Source organism: Manis javanica, chromosome 3 (genome assembly GCF_040802235.1).
Source record: "Manis javanica isolate MJ-LG chromosome 3, MJ_LKY, whole genome shotgun sequence".
Classification (NCBI taxonomy): Eukaryota; Metazoa; Chordata; class Mammalia; order Pholidota; family Manidae; genus Manis; species Manis javanica.
In genome coordinates this window covers 204,654,616-204,682,297 of record NC_133158.1, presented here as the reverse complement: position 1 = coordinate 204,682,297, position 27,682 = coordinate 204,654,616, and the positions used below count along the sequence as shown (strand labels likewise).

Sequence of the window (27,682 nt, the reverse complement as noted above, 5' to 3'; positions counted from 1 at the left end):
GAAACAAAAAGACTACTCTCGATGACCTGCAGCAGCTTTTGTCCTTGGATCCGACTAGTGTGTTTGAGGAGACATTACTGAAAAGAGCTTGAAAGGGCAGCCTCGGAGACAGAGGGTATAAAACCTGGGCATGGCATGGCCCTACTACACAGGGGGGCTGTCCACAGTACTGGTTGTGATGTTCAAAACTGAATCAAAGAGTTGCATTTTATACATTATGTATGCGTTGCTACTGCTTTTTTGATTAGAAGACAGAATCACTTTATGTAACTTCCATTTAATTTAACATTTATTTTCATTTTATATCCAGATGTCACATTTTCTACATTAAATATAATCATGCTGTCTCCCCCACCCCACCCACTATACCCTCAGAGAAAAAAAGGAAGAACTTTACACAACTTGAAAGATGGAATGCAGAGAGCTGAGAAGTTGCTATTGTACCCAAGTGACAAGGAACACAGAGACCAAACAGGGCAGGAGTGCACAGAAGGCAGCTCAGGGCTCACAGCAAGAAGCAGCAGGAATTAACAGGCTGAAGCTTGTAAATGCTATCACCGTGCCACAAGATTACCCTGAAAAGGCAAAGATAGGTCAGAAAAGAACCAAACAGGATTTTCCAAAGGCTGCTCTCAGAGTTTAGAATATCCATACGTGAGCTTCCCGCCTTGCCTTCAGCATCTGGTAAACACTTTAGAAACTTACACCACTGTTAGCATGTCAGAATGTAGAACAGATACAGGTTTTCCTTTCTTCATCTTTATTACACCCCAATTCTTTCCAAGCAACAGTTCCAGTAGTTATTTTAATGATTCCTCTGCATGGAAAGCCAGTAAGGATCAAGGCCAGGCATCTCACTCTACCAGATCAATGCCAGCTGTGCAAAAGCTGCATGACTCAGTGCTACTCAGAGGGGGCGAGAAAGTTCACACACAGGAGTCCTGACTCACACGGACTAAAGAGGAGAGGAAACTCCTTTTCTAATCCCATCATTGAACAGGAAAGAGAAGGTAGACAGTAAAAACCATCTGCTTAGAGCAAGCAGTGTAGACCTGGAGGCACGCCAACCATACAAAAACAAATGCTCAGGAAGAAGCCTTTTGGCTCTTCCAAAAGGATGCTTTCAGACCTGATTCTGACCCTAATTTGGAAATCGAAGTATTTTAACTTCATATATAGATACTTTGAGGGGGTTGAGAGGTAAGGTCTAGGAGACCGAAATAATGAGGACGTGATAAGGCAACTAACTACACCACTGTGCACAAACGCATCAGGAAGAAAACTTCACCTCCATCCCTGCAGCTGCTTTAAACACAGCATTGAGGATCCAGGTTTTCTGAATAGGGGGATATTTTAAAACCTGTTAGCAGTTTAAGACATTGCAACAGTGGCACAATATGTTACCTATTCTGCATTTTTAATTACAGGGTAACACAGTAAACTCCAATTCAAGGTGGGGTTGGTGCACTTACAGGGAATAAAGAAAACAGAATCAGCATTTCACAAGAGTATTGAGCCGGTGATGGAGCAGCAGCTAATGTTTTGCAGAGTCTCGAGGGTAAAACTCGCTCAGGGTGCTCTGAGGGATTCTCTTCAGCATTTCTTTGGGGAAGATTCGGAGCAATTGCCAGCCAATGTCCAAAGTCTCAAAGACAGTGCGGTTTTCGTAAGGACCTTACAAAAAATTGAGATTGAATGAATAAAGGCAAACTACTTCCAACTTCTCAGTGTTATTCAGTATTATTCTGTTATATGACCAGCACTACGAGCAGAATATACAAAAAAGAAGAGAGAAGCAGTTAGATCTCCCAAGACTGTATGTGACGGACTGGAAATGAGGGTCCAGACAGGGAAGGTCAGATGCAGAGGTCTAGCCAGCACCGGGAACCAGAGGAAAGGGAGTGCCCTGGACAAGGGACAGCAGGCAGTCTAGAGGGAGTGGGTCGGGGGAACTTTCTTGACAACTGGGTAGGACCTAAATACCCTGCCTCATGGAAGTTAGTGTTTTGTCTGAAGCTCAGTGAAAAAGGCAGTTTCTCAGGAACAGAGGCTAAATTTGAGGGAGGCTAGTACAGACACTTAGAGAGCCTTAAATGCCACATAAACACCAATAATTTTCAGTTATTATTTTTTAATACGATAATCACCTTTATCCTGTAAATAAATCTCATTTTATAACTAAGGAGTCAGAGTGACTGGAGTTCTGGGTTATTTTCTCTACCAGAAGAATGTCATTTTTAAATTCTAAAGGTATTAAGGTTCTGCATAAAAAATCCAAACAAACAACAAGCACACATATGTTGGGGAGTTTAATGTTAACAAGAAAATGTACTGTATATATATATATAGGAAAGTGCACAAATCCTACGTGTGTAGCTTCATGCATTATTCTGAATTCAACACATCTGCTCTGAGTACCAATGAGGCCAAGCAGAGAGTACTGGCAGCTCTGGCACAGGTACAGTGGAGACAAGTGAAACAGCCTGAAAACCCTACAGGTGCTATGTAATGAAAACCAATACAGACTTTTTTAGTAGAGGAACAATTAATAAAATTAGTAATGAATTTACTCTGGTATCAGGAAGTCAGGAAAGCTGGAGAAAGAGCTGGCATCAATGGCCAGGGATGACGGGACAAGGGTTTGACCTAGGCCGTAAGACTCAGTGTGGTCCCACTCAGTGTCCGAGATCACCAGTATCACCAGCATCCAGGAACTTGTCAAGTACAGAATTTCTGGACCCACCCAGATCTGCTGAATCAGAATCTGCATATCAACAAGATCCCCAGCTGATTCAAAAGCATATTAAAATGTGAGAAACACTGGCCTAAGGTACTGTAATGGGACTGAAAACAGTAAGATATTTTAAAGGACAACACCACAAATTGGTAAATCTTGGATCCCAGGAGAATGTGTAAAGAAGGGTCAGGACAATGCCTAGGTACTGAGTTTGGGCTCTGTAGGACAGCTGTGCCAGAGGTGGGCAAAATAAAAAGGGAATTGTTAGGCAGGTAGTCAGTTGGCATAAAACACTGGTTCTGATCACTGTGACCCTGAGGTGACGATGGGTAAACAAAGGTATTCCAGCTGGAGATGCGGCATTTAAAAGAGCTTCAGAAGGCGGGTAAGGATAATACATGACAGTTCAGTCAACAGCATAGGGGAAAAGTCAAAGCTGTGGGGGGAAAAGCCCAGAAAGAACAAATAAGTAAGCCTTTGGGAACATAAATAATTAAGGAGCTAGAAGGGAGCTCTTTAAAATACTTAAATCTAAAATGGAGATAAAAATAGATGAATCAGAAAAGTCCCAAACCCCCAAAGCCAGAGCAGACCACTGCAGAGGGGTCAGGAGGAAGGAGAACCAGAAATGGAGGCAGCAGAGCAGAAGACCAGGTATAAGGAAGGGAAAATTCAGGTAACAGAGTTGAAAGCAGCGGGGAAGGAGCCAGAGGGCGAAATGCAAAGACAGGACAGGAAGCTGGAAGAACCTCATCTAATCAGAAGGAAAATCATACTGAGACCAACGTAAAATTCTCTCAGCCTGGGAAAGTCTTTAAAAGTACATATGCAGCTGTTCATGTTTAGAAGAAAGTAGTTATCTTACCCTGAGCAATAAAGTTCCGTTCAAATTTCTGCAGAAATTCCAAGTAAAGAAGATCGTCTGAGGTAAGGGCTTCTTCTCCAACTACGGCTTTCATGGCCTGTACATCCTTACCGATAGCATAGCATGCATACTAAGGAGAAAAAAGGTTTAGGTGAACAGAGATAAGATTTCTTAAATGTTAACAGTAATCTGGGCTACTTTAAGTGTACTGCTGTGGCTATGTCCATAACAGACCACAGAAAGAATTTCACATTACTTCCAAACCCAGTTCACATAAAACTTAAATTAAAGTATGAGACCTTTACTCATAAAGTAGTCTAAGCAGTCTTCAGGCATTCAGTACAAAGACATTACTAACACTCCAAAAAAAATACACATCAACTGTCAATGAGCTTACATTTTATACAGCATTTAAAAATAAGAACTCATACCATGGAGAAATCCATCTCTAAGTTCTATTCAAGAGAAATAAATATTTGTGGTATGAGCAGGTCTGCCATTTCTACTGTAAGGTGAAGCACTCTTGTTTGTGCTTTGTGATACAATCTCGTATGATTATAGAAAACAAGGATCTCAGAATATATAAAGCTATATCTCTTAGGTCTGGTGATTGTTGAACATGTTAAACAAGGAATACTTTATAATTATCATTAAGGCTATTAATAAACAAAATGGCTTTATGTCTTGGTTTTTTATTTAGAAATTATATAGCATTAGATGTGGGTTTCAAACACATGATTTTTCATCTTGGTCATCAAAATCAGTTCTTACAGAAAAAGGCTGCTTAGTTCTAATGAATGATTATATATTCCACATGACGCCTATACTAAAATTCTACTTGAATGTTAGGGGAGAAGTAAAGTGATATGGGAGAGAGAGAAGAGGGGTAAGAAAGGTATTTACTTCTTTAATTGCCACCCTTGCGAGGCTACACCTACCAGCTGGTTGGATACATCAGCGTGGTCCTTTCTGGTCATGCCTTCTCCAATGGCAGACTTCATCAGCCGTGATAATGAGGGCAGCACATTTATAGGCGGGTAAATCTTAGGTAGAATGGAAGGAAAAAAGACTATGTTTAAATATAAAATTCAAGCTTTACTGGTAGTAAAGAAGCAACTGAAACTCATTATTCTTTAAATTCCATAAAACTACTGCATTTGTTTCCTAGATGAGTTCTAGTATCTTCTCCTAGTAGGAAAAGGAAGTAACACTTTATGACATGTATTTCCTTTGGGAATCAAACCTGAAAAGTAAAATCTACAAAACAGCATATGATTATACTGAAAAACTTAATTTTCAACATCTACCTACAACATGAAATCCAAATGGTCTTCTGAACTCTGACCCATAAACTCACATACAAAATAAAGATTAACAATAATTCCACCTCAAAGCTGATATTAGAAACCAGCATCTGTTACAGAATCACCAAATACTGTTTTTGTTTTTCAACCACAAAAGGAATGAAATCTTGCTATAGGCCTTGATGGCATTACAATCAGTGAAGTAAGTCAGACAGAAAAAGATAAATACTGTATGATCACACTTATATGTAAAATCTTAAAAAATAGAAAAATTAAGCCAAAAATAAAAAAAAAAAACCCTAAGCTCAAGGATACAGAGAACAGATTGGTGGCAGCTGCCTAAGGCTGGGGCAGGCAACAATGGGTGAAGTGGGTCAAAAGATACCAAGTTCTAGTTACAGAAATGAGCTAAGTCATGGGAGTGCAATGTACAGCCTCCTGACCACGGTGAATAACACTGCAAGGCATATTTGAGAGTAGCTAGGAGAGTGGATCTTCAAAGTTCTCATCAAAAACAAAAACAAAAACAAAAACAAAAACCTGCTTCTTGTGGTGGTCATTTTGCAATATTAAATTGCAAAAATAAACTGTACAAACGGCAGTTTCATTACACTGTGTACCTGAAACTAATAGAATGTTAATTATACCTCAATTAAAAAAGAAAAAAATCTGTTTTTGTATTAATAACAAGATTGGTAGATTATGCCATTATGGAATAGAATACCCCCCCATATAGGTTCTTTGAGACAACTGACTCCATTTTAAGGCGCAACAAAGGAACATGGATATTTAATTCTTAATTCTGGCACTCTTATCCACATCAGGATTTTAGTATACAGAAATGACAATTTTATAGCCATATTAAAAACCAAAGTTGCTGTCTTCTCAACAAGTATTTCCAACAGCAAAGTCAAAGTCACAAAAGAGTAACTGAGGAGCAGACCTGCAAGCTCTACAGAATCGCTCAGGTGTCCAATACCTGTCTATTGTGCAGCTGTCTGTCCACGTAGATCTGCCCCTCTGTAATATATCCAGTCAAGTCAGGGATGGGATGAGTGATATCTACCAGAGGAAGACATCTCACATTAGTTAAAGTGTCCATCTCATAGGAACAAAGTCCATCTGCACTACCAGCAGCACTGCCTACAACAGTACCATACAGGGTAATTTTCTGTGGTGATAGGAAAGTTCTAGATCTGTGATATCCAGTACAGTAGCCACAAGCCAAATGTGGCTCCTGGGCACTTGAAATGTGGCTGATATGAGAAACTTTTTTTCAAACTTTATCTAATTTTAATTAACTGTGGGATTTAAATAGCCAAATGTGGCTGGAGGTCAACATACTGGACGGTTTAATTTGTTGAACTGAAGCACAGTCAGACCTGCGTTGGCACATACAGTAAATTAGCTGCATTCATAAAAAGTACTATTTCTCTTAGTTATATGAACCTCTCTCCAAAATATAAACAAAATTCCATTTTAAACACAAAGTTTCCCTGCAGAGATTTGCCAATTTGATGTATACTGAGAAAACATTCTTTATTCAAAAAGCTATCTGATGGATGGGCAACATTTCATGGAAAATACAGGGATGCCAGACATGTAAAGCAACGCTGTGTAGGCAGCTAAAAAGGTCTCACACAAAAAAGCCATTTCTGTTAAATTATATCAGGTAAATCTGTAGCTACCTCCTTGGAACAAAACAAATCATTTTTATGTCAGAGACACACAGTGTACCGGTTAGTGTGAATTACGGACTCAGACTGCCTGGGTTCAAAAGCTATCACCTCCTAACCTTGGCAGACACTTCCCCTCCTTGTTTCTTAGATTAGAGCACCTACCCCAAAGTCGCTGTGAGAAGCAGATGAGTCAATATTTATAAAGCGCTCAGAACAGTGCCTAGCTATAGTGAGCAACCCTATGCCCAAAACTACCTTATAAAAGCCCATTTTAAAAACTGGTAAGAGGAAAAAAAGGCAGTAAGAAAAGGCGGATGCTGAGCAGTGTCCCCCAAGGAGCACACATTTCAACAGGCATTGCACGATATGCTTCCGACATGCAGAAGAAAAGCAAGTACTTATTCATCAGTGTTTCTGAGGTCTTGTTGCATTACTATTTGTGCTCTTCACTTGGCACTTTAGTTACCTTACTGATGTATATACATAAAAAATATCCAACTAGACAGAGTAACTTACATTATAGACCATATATACATATTTTAAAAAGTTTCTTACATCTAGTCCAGTGTCCTACAAACGGCAGGCACTTTGTAGTACTTAATGAAAAATAAAAATTTAAATTACAGAGAAACTTATTTTTCTTCCACAAAAGGATTATTATTATGGACAGTTTTCACGTGAAAATGTTTATTTAGGTGCAAATTACTAGTTCAGGTAAACTCTTGGAGGATAAGTTGTCAAAAGAATTTCAACTCAGAAAGGTAGATGGTCTTCTCTCTTAGAATCAAAGCCCTTACAGTGAGGTCTGCTGAAATCCAAAAACCAAAAACTTACCATCATTAGGCATGGTGAGAATAGGGATTTGAGTAATAGAGCCATTTCTACCTTCCACTCGACCAGCACGTTCATATATTGTGGCTAAATCTGTATACATGTAACCTGGGAAACCTCGTCGACCAGGAACCTCTTCCCTGGCAGCTGACACCTGACAGTAAGTCAAAAAGGAGGATGTCACACACCAGGAACATGAAAAGTAAGGCTTGGTTAGAACACGCTTGTTTGAACAAGACAAATTACAAAGTTGGAAATACCATTTTTCATTTTGAATACTGTCTCTATAGGATGATATAGAAAAATCTACAAGTTCTAATTATTTCTGCAACAAAAATGTTGTCAACTGGGGACCAGAAGTTTTTTGCTAAAATCACATGGTCACAATGCAAATCTCCAAATACCTTACTAGAATAAAATCTATTTGCAATTTTATATATCAAAGGAAGTTAATTAAGAGAATATTCTTAGTTCACAAAATGTATTTCATGCTATGGATCTTGCCATATTTATGCAAGCTAATCCTGAAAAGGTTAAAAAGGAATGAAATATTTCATGCACTTCATACATATCATTTAATTCACAACAACCTTTTGAAAAAGGTAAGACTGCTAACCCCAATTTACAGCTGGAATCAAGGGTCAATTAAATAATTCCCAAGATCCCAGAGCCAGGAGTCCATTCATTGCACGAAATGAAAATAAGTCATAAGTGGTCTTTCTTTGAGACATGCATACTGGAATACAGGCATACCTATTAATCTACAACCATCAGGAACCCTAAATCATTAAGACCAACGTTTAAAGTGCTACTTTAGCACCTCCAGAGTGTGAGCTGCAGCAGTGCTACTCAGAGCATGGTCTGCATACCAGCTTTTATCCCTGTGCACTGAGGTAACACGGAAAGCAAGAAAAATATTTAGAAAACTGTAATGGCAACTTGACAGAATAATTTTATGTCTTTTGAACCCAATAAAAAAAGTCTGGGCTTATAAAGCATGTATCTTTTTAAAAATGTTCCCTTTTTACTGTATTTTAGAAAAGTATTGGTCTGTGGTGGATGGGGGAAGACAAGTCCTACACTGAAGTAACATGGTGATGGAGCTTAGGGATTTGAGAAGTTGGTTATTTATAGAAAATGTCTCTTCAGAAGCCTTTTCCTTTTACATGCTTAGAAGAGTAACTTACTCAAAATTTCAGTAACTTGCATTAGAACAAACACCCCAAACTCTGGGTGATAAATGCTAGGATTTTCTGAAGGAAAAAGTTCTTAAGAGGATGCTGCCAGACTACGGCTTTTATTTATTTAAATACAAGCATCATTAAAAATAAGACTCCAAAAAGGATTAAAAAAGATAATTAAAAATGGATGGAAACAGAACTCTCTCGCTAGAACATTAACTGAAATATCTATATCATTTACTCTACTTTAGAATCAAGGGGACAGTGACAGGGTGACCAACAAGCTAATGATTTAAATCTCATCCTCTAATCATTTCAACTAAGCTGACAGAAAAGAATGTATTTTCCTTTCTGATTAATTACGGTATTCTACAAATCCATAAGCAATGAAGTTTAAAAAACATGATTAAAGAAAGGCAAAAACCTGTGAAGGGACAAGATAACTCTGAAAATTAGTCCATTTTAATTGAGAAAAAAATTACCTCTCGAAGTGCCTCTGCATAAGAACTCATATCTGTTAGGATAACCAACACATGTTTCTCACACTGATAGGCCAGGAACTCCGCCGTGGTTAGAGCCAGGCGAGGAGTGATAATTCGCTCAATACTGAAATGGAACATTAAGTCCTTTGTCAAACAAAAAGGCCAAAAATAAAACAAAATGATTCTGGAAATAATAGTACAATCTCCCTTTTCAAGTTTTAAGTAGATTGATGAGGGTAAAGCAATAATTACTTTTAAAGTTCTTAAGTAAAGCACTTATTTTGTAATTATCTAAGAATTATTGAATGCTACAAAGTTAAAATGACTACCTATGTCTCAGAACCATACAGTTCTCAAAACTGAGACAGAGAGGAGAGAAACAGAGAGAAAGGGAGGGAAGAAATAGGGACCAGATTTTTCAGGTAAGAGAAAAGATTATTCATTGAGTATGGACTGTGTGCTAGGTAGTTTATATACATTATCTCATTTAATATGCCCACCCACCTGTGAGACGAGTGTTACTTCTCACATCTGATCAAAGAGGAAACTGAGCTTCAGAGCCTAAGAGCTCTGCCCAAAGCCAAGTAACCAGCAAGAAGCAGAGCTGGGTTTTACAGTCACCTCATTCCTGGCCCACGCTGCCTTCGCATTTTACCTCCCTCACCTTAGGTAACATTTTGACCTGAAGCCTGAGTGAACAGAAAGAAATAGCTCTATTTACTTACGTTGGGTCATTAGCCAAGTTCAAAAAGAGGCAGACATTGTCCATTGAGCCATTTTCTTCAAAGTCAGATTTGAAGAACCGGGCAGTTTCCATGTTTACCTAAATAGCAATGACTTCATCAGTGCTGGGAGGAGAAAAATTCTGAGTATTTATTTCTGATGAATGGTAAGCTATGGATCTGTATCTTTCCTTCAAGTTTCAAATACCCCAACACTTTTCACAAAGCCAACAGAGTAAAAAGCCCACTTCTCATACAGAGAGAATTATTCTTCAAGTTCACAAATGCCAAATTTTAATCCGTAGTTTGCCCAAAATGCCAAGTTGCAATTTCCCTACCCAAAGATATATTCAATGACATATATATATACACACACAGTTTTCTATATTGTTAAAATAACGTAAGAATTTTATATTTCATACTGAAACAGAAAAAGAAATACTTACACCCATAGCAGCAAATACAATTGCAAAATTTTCCTCACTGTAGTCTACTACATCTTTGGATTTCTTTACCAAACCAGCCTGGCGACAGATTTGAGCTGCAATCTGATGAAGAATACAAAAGAACTGAGCTGAAATCTAAAATAACATTCCTACAACAAAGTAACTTTTATCCTAAACTTCTGTGAATTGCAATTATAAATGAAACTGGGATGTTTTAAAGGACTTTAACTAACAAAATAATGTACTTCTTGCAAAGATTTGTAATAGTAATTAAGCAAGAAGCCTGGTATCATGCATGGACAGCCATTCAATGTAACTGGATTATAATATTTATGTTGAAAACCCCTTATTTGGTTTCTTATTAACAGTGAAGCATTTAAAGATCCTTCCTTGTTAAACATCACATTAAGCAGATCCTAGTTCTCACCTCATTGTGTGGTAAGCCAGCAGCAGAGAAGATGGGAATTTTCTGCCCCCTTGCAATACTGTTCATGCCGTCTATGGCGGAAATGCCAGTCTGAATCATCTCCTCTGGGTATATTCGACACTGAGGATTGATTGGCTGGCCTAATGCATTTCCAAAAGAGAAAATTTTAATACAGTTGTAGTTAAGACTAGACTCATATACAGGATTTCTTTCCATTCTTAAAAAAATCAGTTATTTTGGAAATCTGAAACTGTTTAAATTTTTTCCATTAGTCTTTTGTAGATGGATGAAAAATACAGTAGCAGAACTCAATTTCTATAGTGAAATAAAGATATAGCAAATAAGAAAAATCCTACTTCAGAGCAATGGTTTTACTATTTACATTTTGGGTATAGCCTCGTGTTAGTCTGAAGTATCTTAATATATTTTATATACATTTTAAGATTATTTCTAGAAAAATTAATTTATTATGTAATAAATAAAATAATTAAATACGGAATGTGTTGGTTATCTACTTATAATAGCATACACAAAAAATCACTATTTGGCACAGGTGTAAGACAGATAGAGGCTGTTTTCTCCAAAACACAGAAATTCATTTAATGCCCTTACCCATGATGTCAAGGAAGTCTTCAGCCAGTACAATAGGACCTCTGTCAATAGGTTTTCCTGATCCATTGAATACCCGACCTATGACACAATAACAAGACAGGACAGAGTGGATAATAACTCAAATATTCACATTTTTAAAAAGACTTTATGGAAACAGACCTCTGCCCAGTATGAGTTACAGCATTCATTTACCAAGCATATCCTCAGACACTGGTGTTCGGAGAATATCCCCAGTAAACTCACAGGATGTTTTCTTGGCATCTATACCCGAAGTCCCTTCAAACACCTATCAAGAAATAGAAGTAATCAGAAGGTTAAAAGAAATTTACATCATAAACACTTAATTTTATTTTTATCTGTTTAACAGCCCACATAAAGTAAAATACAATGTGTTATCAGATTTGACATGATGAACAAAGAAATGTTCATGGTGATGAACAACACTGTTAACCTCTAGACCAAGGGTGATGTCTGTGGGGCAAATCTATTAAGCAAGCTAAGAATGTGTTTAACACTTTTAAAGGGTTATTTAAAAAAGAAGAACAAAGGAAGAATGAACAATTCAGAGACTTTAGATGACCCCACAAAGCCTAGAAAGTTTACTACCTGACAATTTACAGAAATTCTGCTGACCTTGCTCTGTTAATTTTTTAGGGGAACATGTTATCTGAGAAAACTTGAATTTCCCAGAATCAGTAACATAAAAAACTAGGAATTATAATAGATAATTTAAAGAAACAGACTCACTCTTTCAGTTTCATCCCATAAACTGAATTCTGCTTTCACCTCTCCTATGATTATCTTGTCCATTAGACCCATTGCGGAGGCAGGTAGGGGGAAGGAAGCCATTTTACCAGTGGAGCTAACTGGGCTAGAATGGATATAGGTGTCCTGTACTTAGAAAGAAAACATGCAAAAATATCCACCCCTCCCCACCAGTCAGTAATTAATCTCTAAAGATATACTTATTCTGTGATGCTAGAAAAAACAACCAGTATTCCTTATGTTTTGTGATTGGGAAAAAGATCAAATAGCCAGGTTTTGAAAATGATGCTTACCTGAACTACTGCTTTGGAACCACTAACTTCTAGAACTTGCCCACTTCTCTTCGTGCCATCTGGTAACGTCAAGTGGACAATCTCAGCATATCTGGGAAACTATACATGAAAAAATAAGGGATCAATAACCAACATCTTAAAAGCTCCCCCAATTACTCTATATGCTCTACCATGGCATGTATACATGTACAATTCCCATCTCCCCACAGGTATATTATACATACAGGTACATTATGAGAGTTTGTAATATCCTCAGGTAGTAGTTTATATCCTTAAAACATTTAACACCAGCACACACAGCACAAGGTACAGAGAATTCATTAAAACAAAGCCATTAATTTATCTTTCACCTGTGTATATGTTTTATTAAAGTTCTGAGACTAAATAAAGGCACAAAACTTTGCAAATAACCATGTTCCCACTACTCAGAACTGATGTTTGCTTCTGGACTGAGTACGTAATCATCTTTGCGCTTTATGAGGTGAGGGGTAAAATGCAACTAAGTAATAAAATACATATTACTTTAATATAATAATGCTAACATTTCCTCCTCAATGTAATTCTAACTAGATACATACTCCTCTAATCTATTAAAAAAAATTTTAAATGCATGTTTCTAAAAATGTAGTGCCAAAACATTTAATATTTTAAAATGCATGTTTCTAAAATATGTAGTGCCTAAAGTATGAACAGCAACATACTTACTATATCATTCTGCAACAGGTTTTTGTTTTTTCACTTGACCTAATGTTGTGGTTCTGCCATGATAATATTTACTTATTTTGCCAACATAATCTATTGAAAGATGCATCAATATTTTGTGTGATATGAAGGGAGGTATCTGTCAGTTAAACTGTGGTGCACCACTGATTGTGATACCTGATTTTGGAGATGCTAGTATGTGAATAAAAGGACATCTTATAATTAATGTTAAACAGATGTAAAAAATAAAATCAAATGATGACACCACATTGTATTCACTTTTTCTTCCGCCAATGGAGTTCAAGCTTACTCCAACTTATGCTATTATGAACATGCGGCAATGAACATTCTCCCATGTGGCTCCTCATAAAATGGTCCAAGTTTTCCTAGGGTATTTGGTTACCTGGTGGTGGACTACAAGCTGTGCCATTTTCTGCCAAATTAATACTGCGAAGGACTGTAGTAATTTACAATCTCCCTAGCAATATACAAAAATACCTTTTTCCTATATCTCTGGCAATCGCGTATCATTGAATTGTAATTGCTGCCATGCCAGAAAACCAAAAAAAAAAAAAAAAAAGGCATCTACTCAATTTACATTTTCCTGATTCTACTAATATTGAGCATCTTTTGTGTTAATATTCAAACTTCATTTCTTTTGATTGGCTTATTAACATCTTTTCGCCACTTTTCATCTGGATCTGCTTTTTCTTACTTATTTGTATGAGTTTTATAGATTCTGGAAATCAATCCTCTTATAAATATTTGTCCTCAGTCTGTTTCCTGTCTTTTAATTTCCTTTGTAATATCTCATATAGAAATTTTAAAACTTTAATAAAATGACTTGTTTTTCTTTATGATTTGTGCCTTTTCTTTTTTAGGAAAACCTTCTGCAGTATAAAAATGGTCTCCTATACTCTTTTGTTTTTAACTTAAAGCACGCACAAAGGTCATCATATTTAAGTTTGGATTTATTTGTGGTATGCAGTTTTATTTTATTTTTCTCATGATTATTCTTTCTCATGTAGGAAGCCAAATGCCCCAATGATATTTACTGAGTAGCACAAAATGTTCTCCACTAACTTGTAATGTCACTTTTATAATTTACCAAGTCCTGGTTTAGGACTGTTAATTTTGTTCCACTTATACACTTGTTTATTCCTACACCAAATCTTTAACTTAATAACTCTAATTGGATTTGTTACATGGGACAATGAATATCTTTACTATTCTGAGTCTTTTCATTCACAATTATGGAAGCTCCATTTAAGTCTTCTTTTATGTCTTTCAACAAAGTTTTGCAGCTTTTTGTAAATTATTAGTGACTATTTTAATTCATTACTTCAGGCACATAGAACACTACTGATTTCTGTAGATTAATTCTTGCATCCAGCAACTCTGTTTTACATCACTGTTTTTGGTGAATATATGAAGTAACTGAAATATGACCAGGAGGTAAGCTTTGCTATGCTTAATCTTGAGATTAATTTGTGTAGGTATCTTGGCACACACAAAAATACAAACTTAGTGATAAAGCTGAAGAGACAAGGCACCTTGCCCTTTCTTTTAAGAAATGTTTTTTGACTTTTTTTTTTGTTTCCAGATGGGTCACATGCCAAACATACTTCATTTTACTTCTCCTAACAAATCAGTAATCATGTGCCTTTCCCTTGAGTCTACCCCAACACCAGCCAAGGTAGAATTACTGTTCTAGAGAGCATACTATATAATTTTCTCTGAGATATGTTGATCATAGAGCTCAGGCAGGTGCTTTTGCCTAGGGTATTCAATTAGACTATATTCAATGCCTCTTTTTCTAAGATAATACTAACAGTGTTTGTAGTTCTTATGTATAGGGGTGACTAAAAAAATAAGTAACTAAAGATCTTTACAACAAACTCAGTAAGTAAAAACTATTCCTTGCCTTTAGGGTTTTAGTTACTGTTGTTATAATCTGTTCTTATTTATTCATTACTTGAATACCAGAGTCAGGCCCCTAAAGACAAAAGTAACATTGTTTATTCAAAGACCTTAAATTTTAGTAGGGAAGACAAATACCATACTTAGTAAACACCTGGCAGTCTATGACAAGTGCTGCAAGGTATCACTTATCTATATGGTGTCCTACAGGTTATGCAACACATTCATAAATGTTGCTGCTACCTGATAAACCTGTAAGGTCAGACTGACCAAAAATAGATAAATATTAAAAAAAAATTTTTCAGACAAAGGACTCTAGCCACAAGCAGTCTACAGTAGATGGAGTACTAGATTCTAGTCTTCTTTTGATCTAAAATTCTTGTATCCTATATAACACTGACATTCAGACCAACGAATGGCTTAAAAATCGTAACATAAAATTTATAAAGTGTACTAAACAGGACTTAATACCACGTTTTTAACTATATTAATACGTAAACAAAAAATGAGAGTGGTATTACCTTAACATGATCTAAGATCACTAGTGGACCATTGACTCCTGATACTGTCTTGTATGCTGGAAAGGAAATAGAAGAGTCAGCTTTAGTCAACTAGGACAGCAGCATAAATAATGTCTAGTATCACCCAAAAGCTCTCTCTACTTTATCTTACCTATTATAATATGTAGCACTGTTTTAAAATTTTTTCACCGAACTTATAAAATATGCCTGTGCAACTTTTCATAACCCATTCTCATCCAATCAAAGGCATTTTGAGTCCTTACTATATAAGTCACATTGTTTTAAGGACCCAGAATACAAAAACAAATGTGGAAAGTTATGAGGTTAGAGGTTCATATGGAGACACGGGGAGGCAGGGGCTCTGACAGAGGTGCGCAAAGGGTATGTGGGAGCATAGGAAAAACCTAGCAGTTCTTACCTTAAAGAGAAAAGGGAAAGCTTTATAGAACAGGTGGCACTTAGAAACATAGACAAGGAAGGGAAAGGAAGTCATTAACAACTTTAAGCACAAGTGACAAAACTCACAAAAGGAAATTTGAGAAAATGTAGTCTGTACGGTAAAAAGCCATGATTACATGGTGTCATAAGCACTATGGGAAAAGAGCTTGATGAAGGGGGTGGTGGGCAATGAAATCAAAGGCCAGAGGGTTGAGTAGGAAAAATATCCAAAGTAGTCAAATGTTAGTATCAGTTTAGAGACTTCCATTTGCCACTGTAAATTATTCCCTAGGAATAAACCTGCACTCTGTAAGGTATCCAAATCTTGAACCCTATCATATGTCATGTGTAATCATAATTAATAAAACAGAACACTCAGAAGGAGAGTAATTCTAGCATCAGAATTGGTTAAGTTTCATAATCAGCTGAAGAAACAAATTAAATGTTTAAAGAAAACTTAACACAAGGCCTAAAATAATTTGTAAGAAACTGTCAACCAAATAGGAATTTTTCACTTGCTTGATTTCTTCTTAGGTCTTGGACAGAGATTTCTGGCACAAATGCAGACTCCCAAGAATGAGGAAACCATTTAATAACCAGTCTGTCCACTCAAGGCGCTTCAGAATTTAAAAGCACAATTTCTTCAGTCAGGAAGCAAATGCTCTAGTACAAACACTGGGAACGGACAAGCACTAAAGGGCCCTCCTCTTTCTCACTGGACATTTAAATTCTGACACCAAATATTCGCTTGAATGTGTGTAATTGTGTATTTGTGATAATTGTGATAACTTCAACAGAAGCCCCAAAATGACCTATTTATTTTTAAAGGACAACTCACAAATTTAAGTTACTCGAATGGGTAGTACATGTAAAAGAATTAATCATTCCCTTAAAATTATAGAAAGACCCTAGTTGTTACATTTTTTTGCTACTTTTATAAAAATCCTCTCCATGGTATTAAAATAATCCAATACTCTCACAAATAATTCCAATCCCTAAGAAAATTTCTTCATTGTTCTCACTTAGAGTCCATTCTGATTTTTAAAGACTTTCTAAAATTGCTAGTGGAAATGCAAAGTGAGCTACATCAGAAACATATTTTCTTAGGACCCATTTTTTTCAGAATATAGAAACACAGACCTTTTCAAAACCCTTATCTGAACAGTTGGGATGGGAGGAGGGAGTGCATTGGTGGTGGGGGAGCCGTCTCTCTCAGATTTACAGGCCACTCCTTATTGAATAAAATGTAACAAATAGAATTCTTTGGATTCTGAAAAATCTCTTTAATTCTTTGTCCAGATGCTCCTTTGAACTTCTAACCTCTACAACAATGATGCTTCAGAATCTCATGCTTAAATTCGAGCTAATTTAAATTACGAAGTTTTGCAGGTCAAGAGCAAAAACTTGACGAAGAAAAATAATCACTAGTCACTGCTGTTTCTGGAAACAGAATCAAGTTGACTTCTACTACAGAAGACCAGATTCTACTTCATAAAGCAGTCTCCAAATTTGGGACAACGTATATAGCCACACACACACACAAAAAAAAGGCAGCCATTCAAATCGATGAACACCAACACCACCAACAGATATTTAACAAATACTTGTCAGAAACTATCATTTAATTGTCATAAGAGGTTTATGAATTAATTGACACCACTCCAAGTTTTAGAAGAGAAATAGGATTCTCAGAAATTAAGTTAACAACCCTGAGGACCTGAACTTGCTCCAGTCTGATTCTGGAGTTGCTTTATTCTTTAACTCTGTACTGCAGCTCAAATTCTGAAACTGAATTGGTTGTTTTTTTGAAGTCTGATACACACTTGTAATTATTTGCAAGACTTCTTTTTATTGGCAAAGTAATCTTATGGCTGCAAGTTCAACAATGAAAATATAAGGTGTTTTTACTCTTTAATGCACTGGACAGTATTTCCTTTGTCTCTACATTTTGTCATTACTGTAAAGCAATCTCTAATGGAGTGCAGCCACTGGAAGAGTTTAAGTAGACAGAGAGAAGAAGCTAATAGAGATGCTTTCTTCAGCAGTCTTGCCTGCTGGAAAGCATGAAAAACTGGATGTTACTTCAGATGCAAATCAGAGGCCAGGCAACATGCCTGACTTAAATTATTTCTGAACTTAGTTTCTGGTATAACCAAAAAATATGCAAATACAATTTGTGGGTAAAATTGTAACATTTCCAGAATATCTTGCCTGGCTTTAGTACATCTGCATATCAATAGGTGCTCAAGAGTGGAGAGAAGTATGGCCTTAGCGCATTTGCATCATTCCTCAGGGGTGCAGAGAACTTCATCTCCGTATCAGCAGGAATTACCTGGGCAACAGAGGGCTTATCAGTACCTGAGAGGGGAGGGGAGGGCTGATTTTTGCTTCTTCCAGAGCAGAGGAGAAAGACAGCCTGGGACTGCAGCAGTTTGTGAGAAATAAATGCATTTTAAACTTTATTTCTCCCTTTGACTGATTTTGGTTTTTAGAGGTATTTTGTCCCGGGATTTCCTCTTCCCAGATTTACATCTGGCACAGTCGTCAGGATTCCTTTGAACCCTAAATCTGTCATAATGGGTGCTACCTTTGGGAGGGCCGCCTATAGAAACGATGGGGAGAGGTGGCACTTGTGCCAAGGGACATGTGTCTACATTCGTGTGGTCTTGGAGGCACTACCGCCGCTGTTGGCCATGCTGACTCCGGCCGATGGCCCAAGCCTAAGGCTACTGCTTCTGCCACTGCTGCTGGCTGGAGCCTGGTCACAACTATGGAAATGAGCAGAGATCTGGTATATCTTAATAGAGAAGCAATTGGCTGCTGTGTACCACACCTTACTGGCTACAGAGCCCATTGCCAGAAGAGCTCCGACCAAGGTAATAACCACCTATCCCATTGCAGGGTGGGTGAGAGACTGGACCCAAAGGCCACGGAGTGGCATGGCGCAGACACCTACCATGTATCATGTGACTGGCCATTTGCCTTTGGCATCCCCAGGGAATAATGAAGCCAATACATTGGCCCGGGTGCGCTGCCTAAAAGGAAAGCCTGCCTCTGATGTGGCCCAATGGCTACATCAGCATTTGTTGCAAGTGGGGCAAAAGACAGTGTGGGCTGTAGCCCATCAGTGGGGCTTGTCATTGACCTTTGAAGAAGTCAGCTAAGCCTGGAAGGAGTGCCCCGCACATTGTCAGATCAGCAAACCACCAAGAGGGGCCTAGAGCATCTCTTTGCAGCCTATGGCTTGTCGCCAGTAATTGAGAGAGATCAAGGCACCCACTTTATTGGACATGCGTTGCAAGGATGGGTACAGCAATTAGGAATAAAATGGATGTGGCCCTGGACATTTCGACTCATGGACTGGTGATGGCTGGCTCTTCTGGCACCTTGAGGTAAAGGCCTGGAAGCAGGCCTCCTGTGTATTCCTGGAATAACAGCAAAGTAGCCTCCCCAAATCACGGTTATTTGCTTCTATAGTTCTTGTGTTCGGGATGTGCCCCCTGGCTGCAGATGCCACGTGATGGCTTGAATGGACGAGCTTTGGACTTAATCTGCATGGTACTTTGAACCTAGCTGAATCCTCTGAATCGAGAATTTTCACGATTGTGTTGTTGTTGTCAAGAAAAAAAATGCTTAAAGAGACGCTTGAATTTGTGTAATGTTTGGTAAAGTTTTGTGAGCAATCTAGCATGGTTGTTAGGAATGAATAAACAAGGGTAGAAACATATTTTGTGCTTAGTGAGAGATTGTGCTGTAAAGTACATTTACTTAATCTGCATAGGCTGAATCCTCTGGCTTGAGAATTATCAAAATTTTATTGCTGTTGCTATTGTATGTTATTAGATTGGTCAAAAGAGGAGGAAGAGGGGGAACGAATAAATTGTAAAGCGAAATTTCTGGAGGGGTGGCCTGTGGGTAGAATTGTAACATTTCCAGAATATCTCACCTGGCTTTAGTACATCTGCATATCAACAGGTGCTCAAAGGTGGAGAGAAGTATGGCTTTAGTGAATTTGCATCATACCTCAGGGGTGGAGAGAAGTTCATTTCCGTATCAGTGGGAATTAGGTGGGCAACAGAGGGCTTATCTGTACCTGAAGAGTTGGGGGTAGGGGGACGGTTTTTGCTTTTTCCATAGCAGAGGAGAAAGATGGCCCGGGACTGCAGTTTGTGAGCAATAAATGGATTTTAAACTTTATTTCTCCCTTTGACTTCAGTTTTTAGAGGTATTTTTCCCCAGAATTTCCTCTCCCTGGACTTACACAATTCCTAGTACTTGGATTACAAAAAGGTACTAAGAGAGTTTTTGGAAGAAAAAACAAAAGCAAAGAAAATATCAAACACTACCTTTTATCTCTCAACAATATTTATCCAGCTTCCTCATCATTACTATTAAGAGCCACCAAAGCAAAGGTAACAGTTCAGAGTAAAGCTGCCTTTCAAGAGTCAAAAACCCATTCACAATTATAGAAACACTTCTGATTACCAAAATAATGACCACTTTAAAATTTCCAAGCGAACAAGAACTTGGGTCTGCAGGGGATAATTAGAACTTCTGACTAACACAGCAGATACATGTTTACATTACATGCTGAACATATTTTACAACTAGAAAGTCCCATCTGTGATTCTGAACTATCAAGCAGGCAATAGATATTTATGGAGTAACATTTAAAAACCAAAATTTATAAAGGTTTTAAGAAGCACATATTTTGTCAGATGACATCCTCTTCCTGCAGGATGTAAGATTGTTCAACACCACTAACACCACTTAATGATTGTGAAATTGTCAGAGAAAATTCAACTGCTATTGCACAAAAGATATCTAGTCCTTGAGCCTCCACCTTATTAGCAAAACAAAAACCCAGAGCATCATCTTCTGTTGTGCAAGAATAGAGAGACCCACACCCTGAGCAGTGGGTGCTATGGGAGGGGCTCTAAATAGAGGGCCAGAACTAATACAGGAATTCCTCTACTTGACTTTTCATTTGAGCTAGCTCAGCTGTACAATGTAAGAAAGTTAACATTAGTTGAATTAGGATCCCAAGAACAATGGAGATTACTAACTGGAAATGTTTAGCATCCAAAAGCTCTGTGTATATTATTGACCATTGCTCAAAGTTTAACAGAAAATCAAGTTTTCTTTACTTGTGACTTTATAAATTCAACTAAAGTGCTCAAGATTATTCCAAGTCTGCATATCTCATTTTCCATTTCTTGTGAACAGCCCGATAATCCTGAAGTTGTTTTGAGAGAATCCAATTTGTACAACGAAACTTTCAATTTCTATTGTTTCAATAAATACACAACATTAACTGTAATACGTAACACTTAAAATGGCATTAATCTTCGGAAAAATTATGGTTAATGAGTATTCGGAAGTAATTAAAACTGTTGACTTGAATCAAGAATGTGACAATATAGTAAAAAGATGATATCCAAATGCAGTTAACCTGTGAGCATAAATATGATAAATCATTTATGATGATATATATAATTTATGATCACTTAAGAATAACCCAGGCACAAAAGAGGAACTCAAGTATCCCAACTCCCTACCTTAATTTCATCTGTATTAAAAATTATCCATTAAAGTATAAGAAGTTTAAACACAAGCTATGCAACAACTACAAGACACTTTCTACATGTCAAGCACTGTGCCAGGCATAGAGGATACAAAAAGGATTCCTGAGGTTCATTTTTAAATATTATGTTGCAATAATTCTTCCAGGAGGGATCTTATCTGGAGAAGCTCTTTAGTGTCTGGCTAAGCACACAGAATGTTGAGAAATCATACTCATCTCCTGTAAGGGTTTACAAACTCAATCATGGCATACTCTTTTAACAGTATTATTAGTTCAGTTGATACAGTCTGAATTGATGTTGAGCAAATAATTATCTAGCAAATGGTTCCTGAACCCTTAAATCTATTCCTAGAAGCACCATTAATGTCTATTTGTTCAACACGAAAAAAGCAAAGCACAGAAATCCAATTCATAAAAGAGAATTTGCAAGTGTTAGGTATTAATTTATTGTCAAAGTCTATATACGAATGCAACATCTGTCAATTTCCTGAAACATTTACTTCAGCTCATATAAACACCCAGCAGATATTTTCTAATTCAGATAATTCCAAGTGTAAAAAGCACATTTCAGTAAACCACAGAATCGAGTGTTTTCCTTCTTCCTCACACTGCAATGCTGTCATATGACCCAGTGGCAGATCAGGATGGGATTAGTCAGGCTGGACAGCACGGAGGCTGAAAACCTTTCATCTGAAATCTTTTTTCACCATGAGCCACCTACCAACAGGCACTCTGGCAATTAACCAGTGCAAGTAGTTTCACCACCTGGGGAAACATCAGGTGCTTTCCCAAGTTTTAAAAAGTCTATTTTCAGGGCTTATACCCGGTTCCTAAGGAAGCTGTAAAGAGGTCTGATGCTACACAACTACATTGTTTAGTTAAAAAACCCACTTCTCAGAACTGCTAAGCAGCCCACTTACACCTGGTTTGTTAAGGCTTTTTTAATAATCACAACATTTAAACATGCCTATGCACATGTACATGTTTTACATACACACCATTTAATATGGGCAAAATTGCTTTGCTTCCCCAAGATAGCCTTGCACTCAACCAAATCAGGTTAGCTGGCAGTAAAAGAAGAGGCAGTGGTAGAAAAGACCCAATGAGAATTAAGAAACCTGGAATTTTAGTTCCTGCTCTGCCCATAGTGAGGTGTCTGAAGCTTGGCAAGTGCTGTCCCTCCCAGAACCTTAGGCTTCTCGCTGTAAAATGAGAGGGTGAGACTAGCTGCTCTGCAGGGTACCTTTCAGCTCTGGTGTTCTCGGATATCTAGGCGTCCCTCCTGTGGAGCAGCCCCTCCACCGAACAACAGGCCCCTCTGGCTGCGGGCCTGACCTCCATCCAGGGAAGGCCTGACCGCGTAAGCGATGGCACTACACCGCCTGCCTCGGTAGGAGCTCAAGATCTGCCCTGAGGTCCACACCACGGGGATGGGAAGGGGCGCTCCCTCGACCCCTGGCTGCGCAAATCAGATCAGGGGAAAATGAAGATTGGAAAGAGGGCCAGCGGCCCTCCCTCGGAGGCAGGAAACAGGTGCCTGGGGATGCCCCGGTCCAGGTGGGCTGGAGGGCGTCACAGCTAGGAGCCCATCGCCACCAGGCAAAAGCGGCTGTCAGCGCTCCTGCCCTCAGCCCACGCACATCATGGAATCGCTGGGTACGTTCAAGCCTCCTTCTAGGGACAGACTTAAGGCTCAGGGTTCGGGGCCGCGAGAGGGATAAATTTTCCCCAACCTCTCGGGCCGGCTAGGCAGGGGGGTGGGAGCAAGGGGCTGGGCTGAGGAGCGGACAGGGTTCGTCTGGCTCTCCGATACTCACTGAGGCGAGGCTGGGAAAGGTAGTTCCGGCTCACCGCCAGCGCCTGCTCCCGGGATCCCACCACGGGCCCGCTGGTGGGTACGGGTAGCTCGGGCGCAGCCCCGTTCACGATCCCCCGCATCGCCCGCAACGCCATCTTGTCTCCTCCGTCCCGACTGTCCCGCAGCAGCGCCGCGCAGGCGCACATATAGCAGGATGGCCCGCGCGCCGGACTCCGCCCAAGGCCGCCGCAGTCGTCCTGGCTCCGCCCCTTGGCGTCCGTGCGCCGTAACCTCGTGACTCGGGCCCCCCGATGGGCGGGGCCTTGTGGCTGGCGAGAGGAGCTGGCCAGCGTGCTGGGGGGAGGGGCGGCCGGGGCCAGGGGTGGAGCGGCAGCTGGGCTGGGCGGGAGACAGGCGGGAAGGGAAGCAAATGAGGGAGGGGCGAGGAGGGCCAGCGCGTCCAAGGAAGGCCTTCTGATGTCCGTTTCATGGCACTGAATGAAGAGAGCTCAAGTCACAAAAAACACTGTGAAAACCAGAAGAAATGTAAAACTTAGCCCAGTGATTATTGACTTGGGCACTATGTGACATCACTAATTTCACTTTACTATCTTCCTGTCGCTCAGGTATCCATTAAAAAAACATGTGGCTTCAGGGTGGTGATAGTTCTGTAAAACACAGTTGGCCGTATCTGGAAGGATTTGGAGACAGAACTAATACAGGAATGACTGGAGGGCTGCGGACGGTGGCAGCAGGGCAGGGAATAGAGACAAAGTGAGGGACTGCTAGTGTGAGGAGTGCCAGGGGCAAGCGAATTGCTTGGGGATCTGCTACATTTCCTGTGGGATATTCAGAATGGGGTTTCTGTTGGACTATTTAGGTAAATACTCCAGGAGAAGACATCTGAGCTAAACTGAGATAAAAATTTATGACGAATGCTGGAAATACGGAAGTAAAAGGGATGACCAGAGAGTGCTTATCCTGTGGAAAGAGGCTATGATAAGTTTCACAAGACCACTCCGATTAGGGATGGACATAGGGGGAGTATTCAGCAATGAAACTTGTAATGAAGTTAGAGCCGGAGAGAACCCAGAGCACATGCCCTGGAAGGAAAAGGAAGAGAAGATCTTGAGGGATTATAGTGCCAAGAACTGAACAGAAGGTAAGTAATAGGGGCATGACAAGAGTCCCCTGTATCTGGCCATTAGAAGACCGTTGTGATATAATGGGAAGACAGATGCTTAATAGAGAGCAATACAGTTTTTCATACAGGCAGAATTTTCAGGGTTTCAACCACACGTAATGGTGGTATAATACAAATGAAGTGAACATTGCTCAGTTATGTCTATTTTAGGTGCATCGAATTTCCATTCCCTTTGGTATAAATACCCACAGCCCTTTTGAACTACACCACTGAAGTAAGCATTCCTTTATTTTGAGTGAGCTTGATCATTCAGTATATCTTATAATTAAAGAAAAGAAAGGCAAAAGAATATGGGACATTTTGTTTTAATTCATGAGACTGACTAGGAACTTAACCTTAAGAAAATTGTGTGTGTGTGTGTGTGTGTGTGTATATATATATATATATATATATATCACTCACTATGTGTGTGTGTATATGTGTGTATATATATCACTATGACAAATATTTTCAATTATATATGATACATTATATATCATATACATCTCATATATATTATTATATGATATATGATCTATATACATATACATGTGTATATACAGAACATTTCATTGAAATATTTTTGAAATAGCAAAAATCTAGAAATAATCCAAATGCTCATCTTAAGTTATGGCCTATCCATATTAAAAAAAAGAAAGAAAAGTTATGGCCTATCCAAGCAAAGGTATTCCTCAACCTTTGAAGAATTCAGTATAGACTTATGTGTTGAAGTTCAAAAAATCCTTCAGGACAAATTATTAAGTTTTTTAAAGTAATTGTTAAACGGTATGTAATTTGTATACATTTTAAGTTTATAAATATATATATACTTAAATATGTATGTATATAAATATATGTATATCTTTTATATATATGTATATGAGATAATTCTATTTTTAATTTAATAGCCTTTCTGTGTAGTTTCAGTTCTTTAATATGTGTTTGCACTAATTTCTTTTTTCAAATACAATGTGTGATACCTTTTGTTTTTATAAAAATTACAAGTCTGATCTTCTCATGTTAATTTTTCAAAACAGTAGTTAAGTTTCAGATATGAATTTCAGGCTGTTATCCTATTTTAGGAGTAGTTCAAGATTTTTACCTTTAAAAATTTTTCTTCAACTGTTTACTCTGTGAGCAGGAATCAGTTATGGTCTCTATAGTACATAAGCAAAGTATTTATTTATTTAACAAATATTTGAACCATTTATTTAACAAATATTTGAAGTTTATTATGTGTTTTGGGTACTGTTCTAAGGCCTAGAGACACACCAGTAAATAAACAGTCCCTGTCCTCATGGCACTTATAAGAGTGGGAAAATCAGAAAACAAACAACATATTAATAAAGTACCTGGCAGTGACAGGTGTGATAAAAAATAATAAAACAGGATGAAGGAGTGATCAGGATGTAGAGGACATTTTAGATGGTGTGGTCAGGGAGTGCACCTCCCAGCTCTCCAAGACCTAAATGAAGAGAGAAAGTTGTAGAAGATCCAGGAGGTAGATGATCCAGGTAAGGGGAAAAGCAAGTGGAAAATCCCTGGAGGCAGAAGGAAAGTGGGACTGGAATGAATTAAGCTCACCAGAGCAGTAGAAGAGAGGGCTGAGTCAGGTCAGAAAGAGCCCTGGACGCTATGGATAGGTGTTGAAATTATATTCTTGGTTGGATTATAGAGTTTTACAACAGGTGATATCATCTGATTAGTCTTCAATAGGACATCTGTTCTACTGAGCAAGAAGTAAACCTGGAAGAGAAGGTAAGAGGGAAACCAAGAGACCAGTTAGGAAACTATTGTAACTATTTGGGTGAGTAATGGTGACTCAAAGGAGTGTGGTGGCTCTTCTCCAGCATACCTCCACAGCACTCCAGCCTCACCTCTATCACAATCAGCATCACGGTAATGAAAGTATGGGCAAGTGGCTATTTATATTTTTCTCCTATGCCGTTCCTCTCTGTAACCTCAGACGTAAAACAAGGGCATTGGCCTTGGGGACATGGAGAAAAATGCAGCTAAGAGAAACATTGTGAAGGAAAAATGATAGAAGTCTAAGATTGTTGTAAAATAGGGGTCATTAACTGGAGACCCATTAAATGGAAATTTGTGAAACATTATGCAAAATGCATGCATTTTCCAGGAAGATGATCCACAGATCACATTCTCAAAGGAACTTGAATCTTTTAAAGAAAGTAAAATAGCTAAGCACCACTGAGTAACTGGAAGAGCGGTATTTCCATTTATAGAATCACAGGTGTTAAATCAAATTTCTGTATGGTAGTATCAGATAGCTGGTACTACTTGGCACCATCTCCAACTTCTTGGACAACTTACAATTCATTTTGCAATTTCTTAGCACCTTCTGATGGTATCTGTTTAGGCTGCAGGTAACTCAAAAATGTTAATTAACTGAAACTGAACATGAGACTTTCCCGCGTATTTAAAGCATTAATATTTAAACACCTTTCCTCAAATTTTAAAAAATATCTTTTCTTTATTTATAAGAAAGGCAAAGGATAAAACAAATATTTTACACAGAAAAATACAGGTAGGAAATGAAGAAAACATTTTAGTTTCCCTAATAATGAAGACATTCAAACTGAAACAGCCAATGAGGTTCTACTGTCTCTATAAATTAGCAAAACGAAACAAATAATTCTTTTAAAGGTGTTGGCAGGATTAGGGACTAAGAGGTACACCAACACATTTCCCCTGTCTTTGTAAATTGGCCAGTCCTGCTGGAGAGCAACCCGCCATGGGCTCATAAAACTGTTCATAGTGTTTGGCCCATTAATTTGTTTCAGTAATGTCAATAATGTGATTATTAACCAAAGGAATACGTTTATAGCTTGTATGGCAATACTATTATTCATCAAAGTAAAATGAAGTAGTAACCTAATATCTAATAATCGAGAACTGGGGCAAAGATTCTGTATTTAATGGATACTGGCATGCATATAATATATAGCTAATGGAATTTATGTATATGAAACTGTTTATACAGAATAATGTGATAGTGAGTAAAAGGAGCAAAACAGATATAGACCGGTTATGATAGTGTAAAACATTTGTGTGCACTGATAAAAATCAGAAGACATTGTACAATGATATAAATAATTGATAAATGCCAGGGTTTTTTTTCCTTCTAAAATGGATGGTAATTACCCACAGTCACATAGTACGCAGACAGCATTA

General features: G+C 38.3%; 1 protein-coding gene across 1 annotated transcript; it reads right to left on the bottom strand.

Moving 5' to 3' along the window:
• Window positions 1-271: 271 nt before the first annotated feature.
• Window positions 272-23,516, bottom strand: ATP6V1B2 (ATPase H+ transporting V1 subunit B2). The gene is made up of 14 exons (XM_017641113.3): window positions 23,327-23,516; window positions 15,488-15,543; window positions 12,345-12,443; window positions 11,479-11,572; window positions 11,287-11,364; window positions 10,675-10,814; window positions 10,248-10,349; window positions 9,805-9,902; window positions 9,080-9,203; window positions 7,420-7,570; window positions 5,886-5,968; window positions 4,541-4,645; window positions 3,603-3,732; window positions 272-1,674 (listed from the first exon to the last, which is right to left on the bottom strand). The coding sequence occupies exons 1-14, from the start codon at window positions 23,511-23,513 to the stop codon at window positions 1,535-1,537; spliced, it is 1,587 nt and encodes a 528-aa protein (XP_017496602.2). The 5' UTR covers window positions 23,514-23,516; the 3' UTR covers window positions 272-1,534.
• Between the last annotated feature and the right edge of the window lie 4,166 nt (window positions 23,517-27,682).